At 40.0% G+C, this 13,816-nt stretch overlaps 7 protein-coding genes across 7 annotated transcripts; 2 read left to right on the top strand and 5 right to left on the bottom strand.

The window, feature by feature from the left end:
• Positions 1-258: 258 nt before the first annotated feature.
• BBOV_IV006490 (Endonuclease/Exonuclease/phosphatase family protein) lies at positions 259-1,668 on the bottom strand. The gene has a single exon (XM_001610526.2). It carries the CDS (start codon positions 1,241-1,243, stop codon positions 284-286), a length of 960 nt encoding a protein of 319 aa, XP_001610576.1. The 5' UTR covers positions 1,244-1,668; the 3' UTR covers positions 259-283.
• Positions 1,669-1,912: 244 nt separating this feature from the next.
• BBOV_IV006480 (uncharacterized protein) lies at positions 1,913-2,782 on the bottom strand. Its single transcript, XM_001610525.2, has one exon. The coding sequence runs from the start codon at positions 2,760-2,762 to the stop codon at positions 1,938-1,940; it is 825 nt and encodes a 274-aa protein (XP_001610575.1). The 5' UTR covers positions 2,763-2,782; the 3' UTR covers positions 1,913-1,937.
• A 665-nt stretch (positions 2,783-3,447) lies between these two features.
• On the bottom strand, positions 3,448-6,810 carry BBOV_IV006470 (uncharacterized protein). Its single transcript, XM_001610524.2, has one exon. It carries the CDS (start codon positions 6,768-6,770, stop codon positions 3,486-3,488), a length of 3,285 nt encoding a protein of 1,094 aa, XP_001610574.1. The 5' UTR covers positions 6,771-6,810; the 3' UTR covers positions 3,448-3,485.
• Positions 6,811-7,202: 392 nt separating this feature from the next.
• BBOV_IV006460 (Ribonucleotide reductase small chain family protein) lies at positions 7,203-8,549 on the top strand. The gene is made up of 6 exons (XM_001610523.1): positions 7,203-7,401; positions 7,435-7,467; positions 7,507-7,643; positions 7,679-7,850; positions 7,886-8,228; positions 8,269-8,549. Exons 1-6 carry the CDS (start codon positions 7,309-7,311, stop codon positions 8,478-8,480), a joined length of 990 nt encoding a protein of 329 aa, XP_001610573.1. The 5' UTR covers positions 7,203-7,308; the 3' UTR covers positions 8,481-8,549.
• A 99-nt stretch (positions 8,550-8,648) lies between these two features.
• On the bottom strand, positions 8,649-9,446 carry BBOV_IV006450 (emp24/gp25L/p24 family/GOLD protein). Its single transcript, XM_001610522.2, has 3 exons — positions 9,288-9,446; positions 9,126-9,249; positions 8,649-9,087 (listed from the first exon to the last, which is right to left on the bottom strand). Exons 1-3 carry the CDS (start codon positions 9,422-9,424, stop codon positions 8,731-8,733), a joined length of 618 nt encoding a protein of 205 aa, XP_001610572.1. The 5' UTR covers positions 9,425-9,446; the 3' UTR covers positions 8,649-8,730.
• Positions 9,447-9,529: 83 nt separating this feature from the next.
• On the top strand, positions 9,530-11,138 carry BBOV_IV006440 (Tubulin binding cofactor C family protein). The gene is made up of 6 exons (XM_051767779.1): positions 9,530-9,937; positions 10,044-10,328; positions 10,366-10,439; positions 10,475-10,615; positions 10,653-10,716; positions 10,752-11,138. Exons 1-6 carry the CDS (start codon positions 9,746-9,748, stop codon positions 10,962-10,964), a joined length of 969 nt encoding a protein of 322 aa, XP_051623278.1. The 5' UTR covers positions 9,530-9,745; the 3' UTR covers positions 10,965-11,138.
• A 1,485-nt stretch (positions 11,139-12,623) lies between these two features.
• On the bottom strand, positions 12,624-13,132 carry BBOV_IV006430 (SmORF protein). The gene has a single exon (XM_001610520.2). The coding sequence runs from the start codon at positions 13,071-13,073 to the stop codon at positions 12,702-12,704; it is 372 nt and encodes a 123-aa protein (XP_001610570.1). The 5' UTR covers positions 13,074-13,132; the 3' UTR covers positions 12,624-12,701.
• Between the last annotated feature and the right edge of the window lie 684 nt (positions 13,133-13,816).

Raw genomic sequence — 13,816 nt, 5'->3', positions numbered from 1 at the left:
TAATGCAACCATTTCTTGGAACAAGTACACGTATGATTCAAACAGCTATAGAACTTGGTAATAACCATACAAAAAGCTAATGTCACATCATAAAATACAAAAAAAAATATACTTCTTCACGCGTGCTATCATACGAAAGTAACAAAAAATATATTACACCATTGCGTTATAACCCAGAAGGGGCATCCCCTGGGCAAACCGGTGTAAAGTTGATGCACTTTACAACGCTTATAGTAGTGAGAGGTTGTTCGTAAAGGCATAGTGACCATAGAGTGTATTTCCACTATATGCCAATTGTGGCAATGATAGGGTAATGGTCACTGACATTGTACATCTCGGGATCCACACAGTCATCATCATCTTCATCGCAAACGGGAAGAACAAAAGCAGTTTCTAGCTTGTCTTTAATCACTCTCTGAGCCTCTAACAACGTGCTTTCATGGTTCTTCAAAATGTAGTCGTATACGTGATTAAATACATTGGGGTTGTTCTGAAAAGCACAGAAATCGTTAGTTAGTGTAGAATATGTTGGCTCAGGCTGATTGTATCCAAAAGTGTCCTCAAGCTTGTCGTTCAAAGCGGCTACCACATCAGAAAACCGCTCGGTCTCACTATCAAGTGAACAGTTAAGATCACCAGCGAGAACCATAGGAACATAGGGGAGAGAATCGCGCTCAGCAATTGCACGCTCATCCTCCAATGGGTTAATGCCAATCCATTCAGCTAACTCTATCAGTTGCTTATTCCTGATTTCTTGAGCATCTTCCCCTTCGTCCGACTGCAAATGGGTGCCAATAACATCCAACAGATTGCCGTTGACAGAAATACGGGCGGCAACAGCGCCTTTACCTGCATAGCGCTCAGCATTAAAGCCGTTGGAGAACAACAAACGTTCCTTGTAAACAATAGGGTGGCGAGAGAAAATGACAATGCCAGATGTGATAAAGGAGAACGTTGACAGTAAAGTGTCAAGACATGACATAAGAACAGAGTTACTAACCGGTCTGGAAATTATACCTGTGTCTTCAGCAATCCCACGCAAGGCATCCTTAATCTTGTTGTAAAGACTGTATGAAAAAACCTCCTGGAGAACCATAATGTCAACATCGTACTTCTGGAACAATGAACTTATAAAGTTTGCGATGTGGTCCATTCTGATATCCAAGTCAGCAATGGGTAGCAATAAGGAAGGAAGTCCCTGGACATTGTAACTAAGTATTTTAACAGGCTGCAAGGCGCTCATCTTGATGACAATAAATGTTACAAAAATAATAACCCAAAAACAACAATAATTGCTAATTAACCTCTAAATGAAGCAGAACCTCCTTGGAACACAAATGAAATGATGTTGATCAGACACAAGTACGATATCCGCGCACCGATGTAATACCCAACAGTGAATTAATCATGGATAGTATTACACGTAAATTTACAGCGTTTAATGACACTTTACAAAATCATTGTACATTTAAATATGGTACAGAACATCATTAAAATGTCGCACTGTGCGTTATTCCAAAACACATTACGATTAGACTCGCCACGTAGGCACAAAGTCAACTTTAAAATGTCAATAAGCCAATGAAATACACACCATGAAGAATCGGAGATACCACAAATAAATTACTAGATCCGTCCTCATCTATGACCGATATCCCCATCCCGCCGTTAAATAGATGCAATAACACACGTAGTCACATAAGCACAGATATTCGCATTTCTATAATAACGCCAAATTATATTAAATGTACTGAGTCTTTGGTAATGGCACTGTCATAGTGTGCAATGAAATACTGTGCTGAGCTGTTGCGGACTGGATCCAACGACATATCGTAAAGTCTCCAGATGAAATTGCGGTTTACCCAGCAAAAAGTGGTAACACTATCAATGTCCAACATCCGTTGTAAAAGAATCACACTAGTGAAGCGCAACTGTGCCTAAAGCTCTGTGGGCCTCTTACGCATTTTTATGTTGGCACCATTGGCACTCATCAATGAAATGTCCGTACCCAAAGAAACCTTGCGAATCAATTTTAATGTTTGACTGTTCTTTGCTTCAGATATAAAGTGTGTCTGTGTCTCAATCTCTAAGTCTATGGAGTCGTGAATATACGACAGAAGGTCATCGAAGCGCTCAGTTACTGAATTCAAATCTTCATCGTCAAAGTAACCGATGTTTAAACCTTGCATTACCAAAAATCCCTCCACCATGGCACTCATGAATATAGGGTGGTGCCAAGAAATAAAAAGGTTCAATTTATAACTGTCAAACATGGCAACACGAACTTGACAGATGATACCCTCTAAAACTATGCCAGAAATGGCTGTGGCCCGGGCTAAACGTTTCTTAATGGCATCTCCAACCCTGTCTCCGGGTGGAAAGTGATCCACCAATTGATGGATTTCTTTTATTTGATTCTGGATCCAATCTAGTGCTTTTCGAGAATCATCCAATACAGCCTCTGCGGTTTGTGGTTCTGCTACGTCTTCAGCTTCCCTGCCGTGATTATCATATTCCATTCGTCCGTTAGATAGTTTCCTCTCCAACACCTGATGTATCTGTCCTACGACAGGATGATCAATGTTTGTTGTGTCAGTAACAAAATTCATATAAGCACGTAGAAACGCTTTAATGGTTTCCTGGACATCAAAAAGTGGCGCCTCGTTGCCATTCAACCGAATAGGCAGCTCTTCGGGGACAATAGCACGTACATTATGCCACAATGGCAACGTTGCACCAAATAATAAGCACAGAATCTTCATTATTATGTCGATCTTTATACTTGGATCACCATTTCTTGTTATTAATAAAATAAATAACGTCAATATATGCGTGCCGCAGTATTTTAGACTTTATTTAGTCGTTAGAAATTAATAGAGGTTTTGTTGAAGTGAACGCATTGGTTGTCTAGAATCACAGCAGCACTTAAATTCGCCTAACAAAAAATTCTATCGAAGGCAACGTGAAAAAACAATATTTTCCAACCGTCCGCTCTGACAAATAAATCTGCCTATGTTTCAAGCAGTTGCTCAACGAAGCCAATTAAAGCTTAAAATTATAATGTGGAGAAGTATGATTTCTAAACAGACTTTTTGAAAATTGGTTGATGTGCTGTTCTTAACTGCATACGTATCGTAGAGTTTATGTACGTCACTAAACCACTATTTGTTCTCGATACCAATTACCATAGGAAGTGGTCTGTGTATCATTAGTAGATGACTTTATTACACGAATTCCCTTAGGAGATTATATATCTAACACAATATGTATCCTAAAGAGTACTCTGTAGTGACATTTTTTCATGAAGATGTACATTCTAAATTACGCTAGAAACAACTTGTATATAAGGTTGATCTAACTTACCTAACACTGGAATGCTTTACCGAGTATATATGACGTATATAGATAGGAAAATAGTAGCAACTATATGTTGGACTTTATGCACATGAAAAGATATATAGAGCATTATTAGTGATGACAATTCGCTAGGAAAGTGCTATACGCACTGTGGTTGAACTCTTAGAAAGCTGGCAATGTACCTGATAAAGGTATTCAATAGCCTCAGGCTTCAATAAACAGTCATCAGTTAACATCTTACGCCGAGCAGTAGAATGAGCGTCGCTGTTAATGCGAGCGGCAAGGCCCACAAAATGTTCAAAAATAAACATCAACTTCGTATTAGACAGCTGACTAAAACAACTAAACACCAATGACACTGTCTTAAAAGCAATTGCATACTCCCTGCCTAGCAAGTTCCAGTGGAATACGTCACTCAAACCCCCCTCTCGAGTGTTTATATCAATATTTCGAGTAGTAGAGCGGGTAAAAAAAATCTGGAAAGTACTGAACACCAACATGTCAAGAGTGTTCAGCTCCCCCCTTGCAGCATAAGCAGCGGGCTGTCCAACAGTACCATTGTTCAGTGATATCCTAAATTCAGCAGCGTGCGATAACATTATCTGTTTTAGCTGGTCGTGAACATGCTGTTCTATATGTACTCCCATACGTGCAGTACCCAGTTTTACATATCTCTCTATAAGAGTCATATTCATACGACCACGGACCTCCAAAAACTCAGATGAATCAACAGCAATACAGTTTACAAATACTACGAAGCGTTGAAGTATAGCGACGGCGTTGATAACCTCCATTAAGTCAGCAAGTGGATAGTGAGCAGCAACAGCACTCGTTAGGACCTCCATGAGGCCAAGCAAACCACGCGTATCGCCATCAAATTCGCAACGAGACACAGCCGTATTCATCATTTCAGGTAGCAATCTGATAAATCGAGGGTCCAAGTTAGATGACATTGACTTGAACATAGCTAATATCAAGTTATATTGACCACTCTCGTGCACCTTGTGTAGTATCTCAGGTGAACAACGTTCCAGCAGTAAATCAAACACTGACCTACATTCATCAAATGGTAGCGTAGAGTGAGCCATAACAGACAAAATGGTAGCACATATATCATCGGAAATGCCTTCAATGCCCATCAACTTGTATATCCGCATTAACAACTTAGCACGACGGGTATACTCCAATGGAGTAATAAGAGGTTCACCCTGTTTATTACACGGTGTCCCTTTACGGAACCCCCGGCGAAGTTTACGCCCACCCTTACTATGCCGTGGAATGGAAGGCTGTCCCGTTGATGAATGAGAACCATCAGGTAACATATCAGGCATACGGTGTAGCACGGCATTTGTTAACTGATCCTTTATACAATCAGCAAAATCACGATAGTAAACTTCCCAATCCTCTTTCGTTACTGCGTTTATTTGCTGATCTTCAAACCAAGGCTCACTATTATCAACCATGTTACGTAACCTGCTAGCGCGAATACCCTTCTTTATCTTCTCTAAAGCATCTACACGGCGTTTAGGACCTTCATATGCACGGGCCATCTCGTAAATTTGAATCGTAGTCTGCAATGTACGTTCATTTACCTGATGCACATAAGAGAAGACGTCCTTTTGACTGCTAGCATTGTCTGGCATACGAATCAACCATAAACAAAACACAGCGAACTCTAAAGTTTGTACTGATTCTAAACTAATTTCTTGCTGTATAGCCTCATGAGCAGCATTGATCGCTGTTGACAGCAACTCCGATACACGCTTATTACCCATTATATCAGTTAAAAGAACCATTAACTGACGAGCGGTGCAAGCATTGACATTATCCTCATCAGGATGACACTCATCCCCAAAATTCTGCATAAGAGCGTGACTAGAGACACTGTCAAATAAATTCTCAGCAACACGAAGAACTTGAGTAGCAGCCACACCATCAGCGAAGCGTACTCCATTATCGCCAGCACTATATAGAACCAAAGGAGTTAACAAAGAACACCAGCATTCAATTACCTCACGAGGACGATGTTCAATACCTTCAACCAAAAATGATAAAATACGAGGCGCGTATGTATCATCCGCTGTGAGTATGTCGATGCCAGCCTCAAGGGTCATACCAAGAACTTGGTCACTGTAGTTACCAATGACTAATATGTGATGTGATACGAAAACATCCCTACGTAACATGCGGGATAACTCGAGCACTCTGCCAAAGTTACTTGTGTCACCAGTTGAAAATATAGGAGCAAATGTCTGTAGAAAGCTAGGCTTAGACACCAATGTATCAAGCCACCCAAGAGTGTGCTTGTTAACAGTGCCGTCACTATCAACACGAGAAAATTTGATGATGAACTCCAAAAGTAAAGACAGTGTACGTACTCTAGGCACATTACCGAATGCAAACTCCCAATCGCTACTGTCAATCGGAGTGACAACCAACATGTTGTCGTCTATTAACTTTCCATCAGCGGTGCGATCTATATGTATATCATTCTTAAGATTACAATTATGTTCATCGGATACAACATCTTCTAATGTAGTAGACGCACCTGATGAACCTTCGCAGGAAACGTGAACAGATGAGGGCTTTCCGACTTCCATCATATTCTTACGAACATCACGCTTACGAGAACTTCCGGGAACACCCATGCGATTAAATATTAATATGTGATCTAATAAATCAGGTAGAATGCTAGATAACGATTCGACAAAAACACGCCGGTTCTGCAACGAAAATAGACACTCATTGTCAAAAGCAATTACTGGGAATGCACCTATTATATGAAGCATCAAAGGCCCAGGAACCAAACCCAAAAGTGTTTCCTGTACCTCCTTGACACTATCAAAAAGGTTGGACTCCTCAGCAGCAAAGATACAGAGCATAACAGAACAACGACTCAAAACTTCACATAATGACGCGCCACTCTCATCTAGCATGTATTTACCCACGTCAACGACATTGCTGCGACGCACGTTGCACTCAACCTTTAAAGCGCACATAGTGATACGTAACAAACAAGCAATGCTTCTACTATACAAGTCCTTGGCAGGCGCTCCATCCAAGGCTTGAACAACATCATTAAGACCATAACGCAGCCTAGCTTTGAGTAACTTCCCAACCTGCAATGCTAAAGCATGCCTACGAGCAGGCGTAGCATCAACATCGTCCAGAAGTCCAATGACACTCTCAGGGAGCTCGCCAGATAAATATATAGAGACGACATCATCCTTCATAACCTGACTGCGATCGAAGTTTATAAGTTCGTTCAACTTTAAACCAAGCAAGTGGCTAAGAGTCTGCAGGCAGACACGGAAGGATTCACGTTCTTGCGATAATAACACACGTAAACGATCCACAGTAACATGACTGCCAACCTCCCCTGCCGCCATAAAAAAGCGGCAAAAATCCGCCATTTAAAATAATTGCCATTCTTCTCTATTGTTTCTAATAGGAATAGGCATGGCTGCACCCAGGCCTTAATAGGTAAGAAGCAATTACATACACATTTTAAATATTCATGGCACGATTACACATGTGTGTTGTCTATAATTCTTATAAATTATGTTTGTACGATGGTAATCATAATCACCTTACGGGTGCAGTTTCAACATCCAAAAAAACGTAGGACCATATAGTAGACAACGTTTTCTCACATATGTCGAGGCTTCTATTTTAAAACCCCTTATGGAATAAATATTTGTTTTACATTTGCCTAATCCTACACGTAAAAGTTATAGTAAATTGGATACATCAACTGAACCCACACCAGGGGAAGTGGAAGGCTGAGTATCGGATACAGTGATGTTAGTAGTTTAGTTAATATCGTCTGCCAATATTATGCTTTGCTAGTTAGACGATATTTGTATAGTAAATAAGGATTTAACACCCTTGGTTGTGGAGACAAAGACATGCTTGAATCCCTAACGACATAGCGACACACCGAGTCCCAAAATGGATGTTGGTTCAATTAAATACCTGCAACCACAGGAAATTGCTTTGGAACAACATAATGAAACCCTCCTTAAAGAAAACGCAAATAGATGGGTAGGAAACTATGAGGAATCTCATATTGTCTAGGTCATGTTCCCAATCCACTATGACGCACTTTGGGTGAGGCAATGAATTTATAAATCTAACAGATACTAACAGGCGATGTACAAAGAGATAGAGAACAGCTTCTGGGCAGCGGAAGATTTTCGATTTGCTAACGAAAGAGATACATATTCTTCGCTGCCTACTGAACTGCGGCAGCTCGTGGTGAAGCTTATAAGCTACCATAACCGATTGTAAGCAGTTTAGTTGGTGGATATTACTGAAACAGAGACCGTTCAGAGGTTGCTAGGCCAGCTACTATTACGTTGGACCTACTGGCGGACACGCAAATTCCAGAAGCACGTGCGTTCTACGGGTTTCAGGTATCATACGAAAACATCCATAGTGAACTTTTTGGAATAATGTCGTCGGCTATTCCAGGGACGATCGATGTTCCCGAGGTAAGGTGCAGATGTTTGGTACACATAGTATATAGGCTGATGCCAAGATCGAGTGGCTAACGCGTAATTTAACTTCAACGTCGTGCTTTTATATTAAGGTGATTTTACAGTGTATATCAAAAGCTATTTTTCGCTCTGCATTTGGCATATTGGCAGATTATCTGAGGAACTCCAAAAAGTTGCCGACTCTGCTATCTGCCTTAGACACTGTAGCCAAGGACGTCAGCATCCATCTCAAATTTGCAATGGCAGCTTTGGAACATCTTAAGCTACGTCCCACAAGGGAAACCGTGATGGAACTTTTAAACTCCGCATACGATTTGGAAATGGCATATTGCCGTAGTGTGCTGCCCATGGATCATATGGGATTGTCTGAATGTACGTTGCGATGTCTATATACCATATCAATTTGATGTAGATCATCTTTCACAATACATTAAAAACAACGTCAATCAGTGCCTATTAATAACAGGAAACACTGAAGAACACAGAGTTAAGGTGGAACTCGGATGGCTTAAACCAAGTATCTTCACCGGGAATGCATCAACCCAGGTTAGACAAATTCAACGCAAGATACAGCCAGTGGAAGAAAATAGTGGAGGCTCAATCAGCTTTAATGAGGATTTCTAAGAACCCTGCTTTGTTTTACAAAGGTTACTACATTATTACCTCTTGGTAATAACAAATATTGTCTAAACAAAAGTACGACGTAACTAGGTCATCAGTGATGCAGTGCCGAATACTGATCAAACGGACAAAACAGCACAAATAATGATTTAACAATGTCTAAACAAATTTCAACCGATGAAACGACCAGATTATACCTCATCTAATACGTTAAAACGTAATCAAAGTAAGGATTAGTATGCTTACCCGATCATCACACAAAGCTCTTTACCTCAAAGAATGAGCTAATGTAATATATCTGAAAGAAGCAGATGCAGATCAAAAAAATCATCTGACAAGTTGACCAACGGATGATGCGAGTGTTCATATAATCCAATATCTCCGAATATAAGGCCTCTCGAGAACTGTAAGTCTCTGTGCGATCCACAATGATGTGAGTATTCTCCAACAACTGCTCTGCAAATTTCAATACGCTATTGGCGTCTTCAATGGTAGATAATGATGACAGATCTTTGTTAAAGCCAGTCTCAACACGATAGTTAAATAAAAACGTATTCGACTTGGTAGAAGTGTTGGTAATGCAAAAGGCATAGTGGCCAGTTTCCTCCACCTATAAATAGAGCTTAAAATGATCGAAACAAAACTTACTATGTGCTCAAATTGGTTGTTGGTTACAATGTAAAGGGGGAGGCCTACAGGCTCCGAAGTTGGTCCTGCAACCTTATAGAGCAACGGACGCGCGGCATTCTCCTCTGGTAAAGACTCGACGGAACTGTTATATTGTATAATATAAAAGAATGTGCGGCTTACCCAGTAATCTTTTCGCGGTTGTTGGCTCCAGCAATAAAGCAACGTGTCTCCTGGCCTTCCAAAGTTATTTGCATAGCCAGTGTAACCCCTGCAGTAACCAGCGTAGACACGGCAAGTGCTATCCTTAAGCATGCCATTTTGCAAGTGTGTATACGCAGTATAATTTTCGCACTGTAGTGTAACAACAGGGGAAACGAACAGATGGTGCTGTGTAGAGCGTCACAGTCCTCACGATTAAATACACAGTACAAATTAACGGATATAAATGGATATATAATGAAATTTGTGATGCTCACGGATAGATAGAAACTTATATGTGCGTGATAAACGTAGAATGTTGTTTGAAATATAACTTAATGGTTCCCTTGAGGATACAGCACCGATGAACCAAAATAGTTGATTGGTGGATAGTACGGATAGGATGTTAATAAGTAAAAACATTTCAAAGGAAATGCACTATGGCATTTAGCAATCCATGTGTGATGTGTACATCTCAAGGGTCAAAACAAGGCCTGATAGATGCGGAAGTAATATATGAACGCGCTCGTAAATGCTCATCGACGGAGGAATCCCAGGTATTAAAACACGAAATTATGCATAGACTGAGGGATTATGTTTCGTCAAATACTAACGACCCTGCTGTATATAAGGTCTGTTTGTGTTATTGATATTAATGTCCTGGTCGCACGAACTCTGATTGCAAATGTGACATGACGATACTTTCCATTGATAAGTACGATTTTACATGTTACACAGATGTTACAAAATGCTTTGACGAAACTAAAAGCGTCTGAATATACAGGAGGCAGCAACAAGTCTTTCACGTTCCGCTCCGTAAGGACTAGGATTACAGATAAGGAGTGTAATATGGAACAATCTGCAGCACCGCAAGATGAAGCGACAAATATAAACCATTGTAATTATCAACCCGGAATAAGGCTACAAAATGGCACCCTCTATATAACTATGGTCAAAGGAATTGACGTCGTTCGTGATAATGTTACATTGGAACATGTAGGTAGTGTTATTGTAAAAAATGTGGTAAGTAATAAACTGACTTAGTTGTAACAGTTCTAAGGAAAGATGCCGAATAGTGCTGATGGGCAGAATCGAGACAGCTTATCTATGCAACGTAAAAGATAGCATTGTATGGTAAGGCGAATATAATACCGGCTGACTGTTTATAGGATTGGGGTTGCAAGCTCTTCTGTGATTTCGGAGTGGATAGAGTCCTCGAGGGTCATTGTCTCTTGCCGACAGCTGAGAATAGCAGACTCTATAGGCGTGAAATTTTTCGTTAACACTGTAACACCACCTATTATTGAAAGGTTTGTTTTTCCTTTGTTATATACATTTGACTTTCAGAAGCAAAGGTATCACTGTTGCGAAGAACCATATCAATTACCCTGATCAAGAGCACGATGCAAAGGTATCTATAACATAAATTTTGTACATCTGTCGCAGATTTCAGGTATATCGCCATGGCACGGTGATGGTAATATAACAGTAACCGATTTTAGTTGGCACCATGCTGCGATGTCGCCAAATTGGAAACCATGCCCCCCCCTGCCGGCTGTGAAGCTATCCACCATTGAGGTAATCCATGATGAAATCGAATCAGTTTGCAACACTATCACACTTTCAAACGAATCGTGGGAATCTCTCTCAAGTCTTTGAAGTGGTTTCCGCAATTTGCTGCGCTATGGTTAACGTCCATTTACCTCGATTATGTCACTTGAATGGATATCGCAATAATCTTATGTGTGAACAGGTCTCACCTTTGGTATGATGCAGGTAATTGGAATCACTTGGGTTACTGCAAGATACCGCCTAATATAAACTTATAACCTATGATAATAGCACATCCCGATAATCTAAATGGCGTATGTGATGTTTGGATATATATATACTCTTCATATCCATTTTAGTGGCATGTCTATTGTACCTTCTCAAAATCGACATATATCCTGTTATTATATCATAGGGGGAACCTACAACAGTCAAGATGGCACTGAACGTTATCAATTAAGTAAATTGTTAACGATCTATAAAATTCGCTTGTTTAAACTCATATTTCATTATTGTTGTCATGGATATACAGCGAATGAGACATATGTGGTCTTCAAGTAATATGTTACAGGCCATGATGAGTAGAGTACCGAAATACTCCTGGAAATATAAAGACCATAATATAGCTGATTAATTCAGGAATCTATGATAAAGTCATGTCATTTCAAAATATCAAAACGACAAACAAGCCAACGCTATAATGCAGTCTTCGAATTGATGGTCAACCCTAATGCATTTTATTCTTTCATACAAAACGTAATGCCGAATATGAGTAGACAAAATAGTGTTTGCAGCGATATATAGGTGATGAATTGCTAACGATTAATGTTCATTACAATTGATCCACCTAAACTCCATTTCCAACGTTGTATGTCCACATCAACAGAAGGTATCACTTTCCAAAATTTAGATCCTATTGTATAGCACCTTTGGTCAGATACCTCCCACCAAAAAACTCTAGTATCCCCCTTCCCTTCTTCTTACCCACCATCAAGATCTCCCATGGACTCAGACTACCCTTCCTGAACCATCCCCTACAATGTGACCTCATATGTGTCCAATCCAGTGGCCATATGGCACCAAATGCAAGGTGGAATACGGCTATGGCCCATACTACTAGAAACAACAAACTAAGCAGTCCGCATGACATGTGCTTTACAGAATAGTACTGACCAATGGCCTATTCAATTAATTATCACGATATGTGACACTATCCATGACATGAGTCTCACAATCTCTAAAGCCCCAATGACATGATAGACCAGTTGCTACCTTACCGAGTACTATAGTCCCTTTTTGATCATGACATACTATAATACATATACCAGTACAGTGTCGTAGGCACTTAAGATGTGCTGTTGTCCACTATGGAAAGATATTCCAAGATAGATGTATCAAGTATTATGTGTTCATTTGCATTTCATAACGTTATCAGTAACAATATAATGAGATGTCAACCTATGAGCAATGTTGCCACAATGATATCTTCTGTAGCCATGGTGAATGTATAGAGATGCCATCATGCATGCTGTGGTAACGCTGCTTACTAGAGAGCACTTTTAAATAGGGCTATCATTAACACTTCAACGTCCCGATTCACATTAAAGTATAGGTTATCATGTCACTATCAGGAGGTGTACCCCTGACAAGGACGAGAGATGTAATGGTTAGCGACTATGTCTATGTGCTGTATACTAACGGTGTCGAAGGAATTATCGCTATTCACACACAACTATAGAGGACAATAGAGTATGAAATATGTAGAGATGCAGCCTTCTACTAATGAGATTGTACTATTACATTATGAAAACTTCGTTTTCATCAAAGTATTACAAATTTGATGATTTAGATACTCTTGTAAGTTGAACATATACGGTATAATCTTTTATTTTGGGGAGTCATTGATAAAAACTTTCTAATACGTTTTTCCACTACAGGCAATATAGGTTGATTACAGTCTTCTGGTACAGCAAGGAGAAAATGATACGGCAACTCTTCACGAAGTTCTTTTCTGCTTTCCGGCTCGGGTAACAGATACCATTCAACAGAGTATTTTGGTGGATCCGATACCTGTTGAGGTTCAGTGGCACGTTGTTCTCCCTTACCGAAGAACCTGCTTACCAATGATTCCTTCTTGGGTTGGTCCTTGGCTACATCAGTAGCAGTGACAGTGTCAGAGAGCCCGAAGGCTACCAATACACAGAGTTTCCATAACATGTTGAAGGCTAGCACTTTGTTGTAGTCAGTACACAGTGAAATTCTTAATTGAGGACATATGGCTGTTGTTATGCCCCCCATGCATAGTAAAAGTGGCAAGTAATTGAGGGATACGTTTCAATGCGACTATTCGGAGTACTGTATAATATAAATGTGAAATGACGCTGTTAGGTTCTCTCATTGACAGGCACTGAACAAATAGCTATCATTAAATGTGCTTTACAGAATAGTACTGACCAATGGCCTATTCAATTAATTATCACGATATGTGACACTATCCATGACATGAGTCTCACAATCTCTAAAGCCCCAATGACATGATAGACCAGTTGCTACCTTACCGAGTACTATAGTCCCTTTTTGATCATGACATACTATAATACATATACCAGTACAGTGTCGTAGGCACTTAAGATGTGCTGTTGTCCACTATGGAAAGATATTCCAAGATAGATGTATCAAGTATTATGTGTTCATTTGCATTTCATAACGTTATCAGTAACAATATAATGAGATGTCAACCTATGAGCAATGTTGCCACAATGATATCTTCTGTAGCCATGGTGAATGTATAGAGATGCCATCATGCATGCTGTGGTAACGCTGCTTACTAGAGAGCACTTTTAAATAGGGCTATCATTAACACTTCAACGTCCCGATTCACATTAAAGTATAGGTTATCATGTCACTATCAGGAGGTGTACCCCTGACAAGGACGAGAGATGTAATGGTTAGCGACTATG

The sequence above is a fragment of the Babesia bovis genome, assembly GCF_000165395.2.
Source record: "Babesia bovis T2Bo chromosome 4 map unlocalized Chr4_1, whole genome shotgun sequence".
In the NCBI taxonomy this organism is placed as follows: Eukaryota; Apicomplexa; class Aconoidasida; order Piroplasmida; family Babesiidae; genus Babesia; species Babesia bovis.
The sequence above is the reverse complement of the archived record's forward strand: the minus strand, read 5'-3'. Positions and strand labels throughout refer to the sequence as shown.

What these genes read in the sequence shown, in the direction of transcription:
- BBOV_IV006470 (XM_001610524.2), bottom strand. Translation starts at nt 6,770, where the DNA reads ATGGCGGATTTTTGCCGCTTTTTTATGGCGGCAGGGGAGGTTGGCAGT.
- BBOV_IV006480 (XM_001610525.2), bottom strand. Translation starts at nt 2,762, where the DNA reads ATGAAGATTCTGTGCTTATTATTTGGTGCAACGTTGCCATTGTGGCAT.
- BBOV_IV006430 (XM_001610520.2), bottom strand. Translation starts at nt 13,073, where the DNA reads ATGTTATGGAAACTCTGTGTATTGGTAGCCTTCGGGCTCTCTGACACT.
- BBOV_IV006460 (XM_001610523.1), top strand. Translation starts at nt 7,309, where the DNA reads ATGGATGTTGGTTCAATTAAATACCTGCAACCACAGGAAATTGCTTTG. An exon ending in ATAAGCTACCATAACCGATT is followed by an intron (nt 7,644 to 7,678) that starts GTAAGCAGTTTA and finishes TTACTGAAACAG; the next exon opens with AGACCGTTCAGAGGTTGCTA. An exon ending in TCATATGGGATTGTCTGAAT is followed by an intron (nt 8,229 to 8,268) that starts GTACGTTGCGAT and finishes AATTTGATGTAG; the next exon opens with ATCATCTTTCACAATACATT.
- BBOV_IV006440 (XM_051767779.1), top strand. Translation starts at nt 9,746, where the DNA reads ATGGCATTTAGCAATCCATGTGTGATGTGTACATCTCAAGGGTCAAAA. An exon ending in ACGACCCTGCTGTATATAAG is followed by an intron (nt 9,938 to 10,043) that starts GTCTGTTTGTGT and finishes CATGTTACACAG; the next exon opens with ATGTTACAAAATGCTTTGAC. An exon ending in ATCAAGAGCACGATGCAAAG is followed by an intron (nt 10,717 to 10,751) that starts GTATCTATAACA and finishes CATCTGTCGCAG; the next exon opens with ATTTCAGGTATATCGCCATG.
- BBOV_IV006490 (XM_001610526.2), bottom strand. Translation starts at nt 1,243, where the DNA reads ATGAGCGCCTTGCAGCCTGTTAAAATACTTAGTTACAATGTCCAGGGA.
- BBOV_IV006450 (XM_001610522.2), bottom strand. Translation starts at nt 9,424, where the DNA reads ATGGCATGCTTAAGGATAGCACTTGCCGTGTCTACGCTGGTTACTGCA. An exon ending in AACCGCGAAAAGATTACTGG is followed by an intron (nt 9,250 to 9,287) that starts GTAAGCCGCACA and finishes ACAATATAACAG; the next exon opens with TTCCGTCGAGTCTTTACCAG. An exon ending in ACAACCAATTTGAGCACATA is followed by an intron (nt 9,088 to 9,125) that starts GTAAGTTTTGTT and finishes CTCTATTTATAG; the next exon opens with GTGGAGGAAACTGGCCACTA.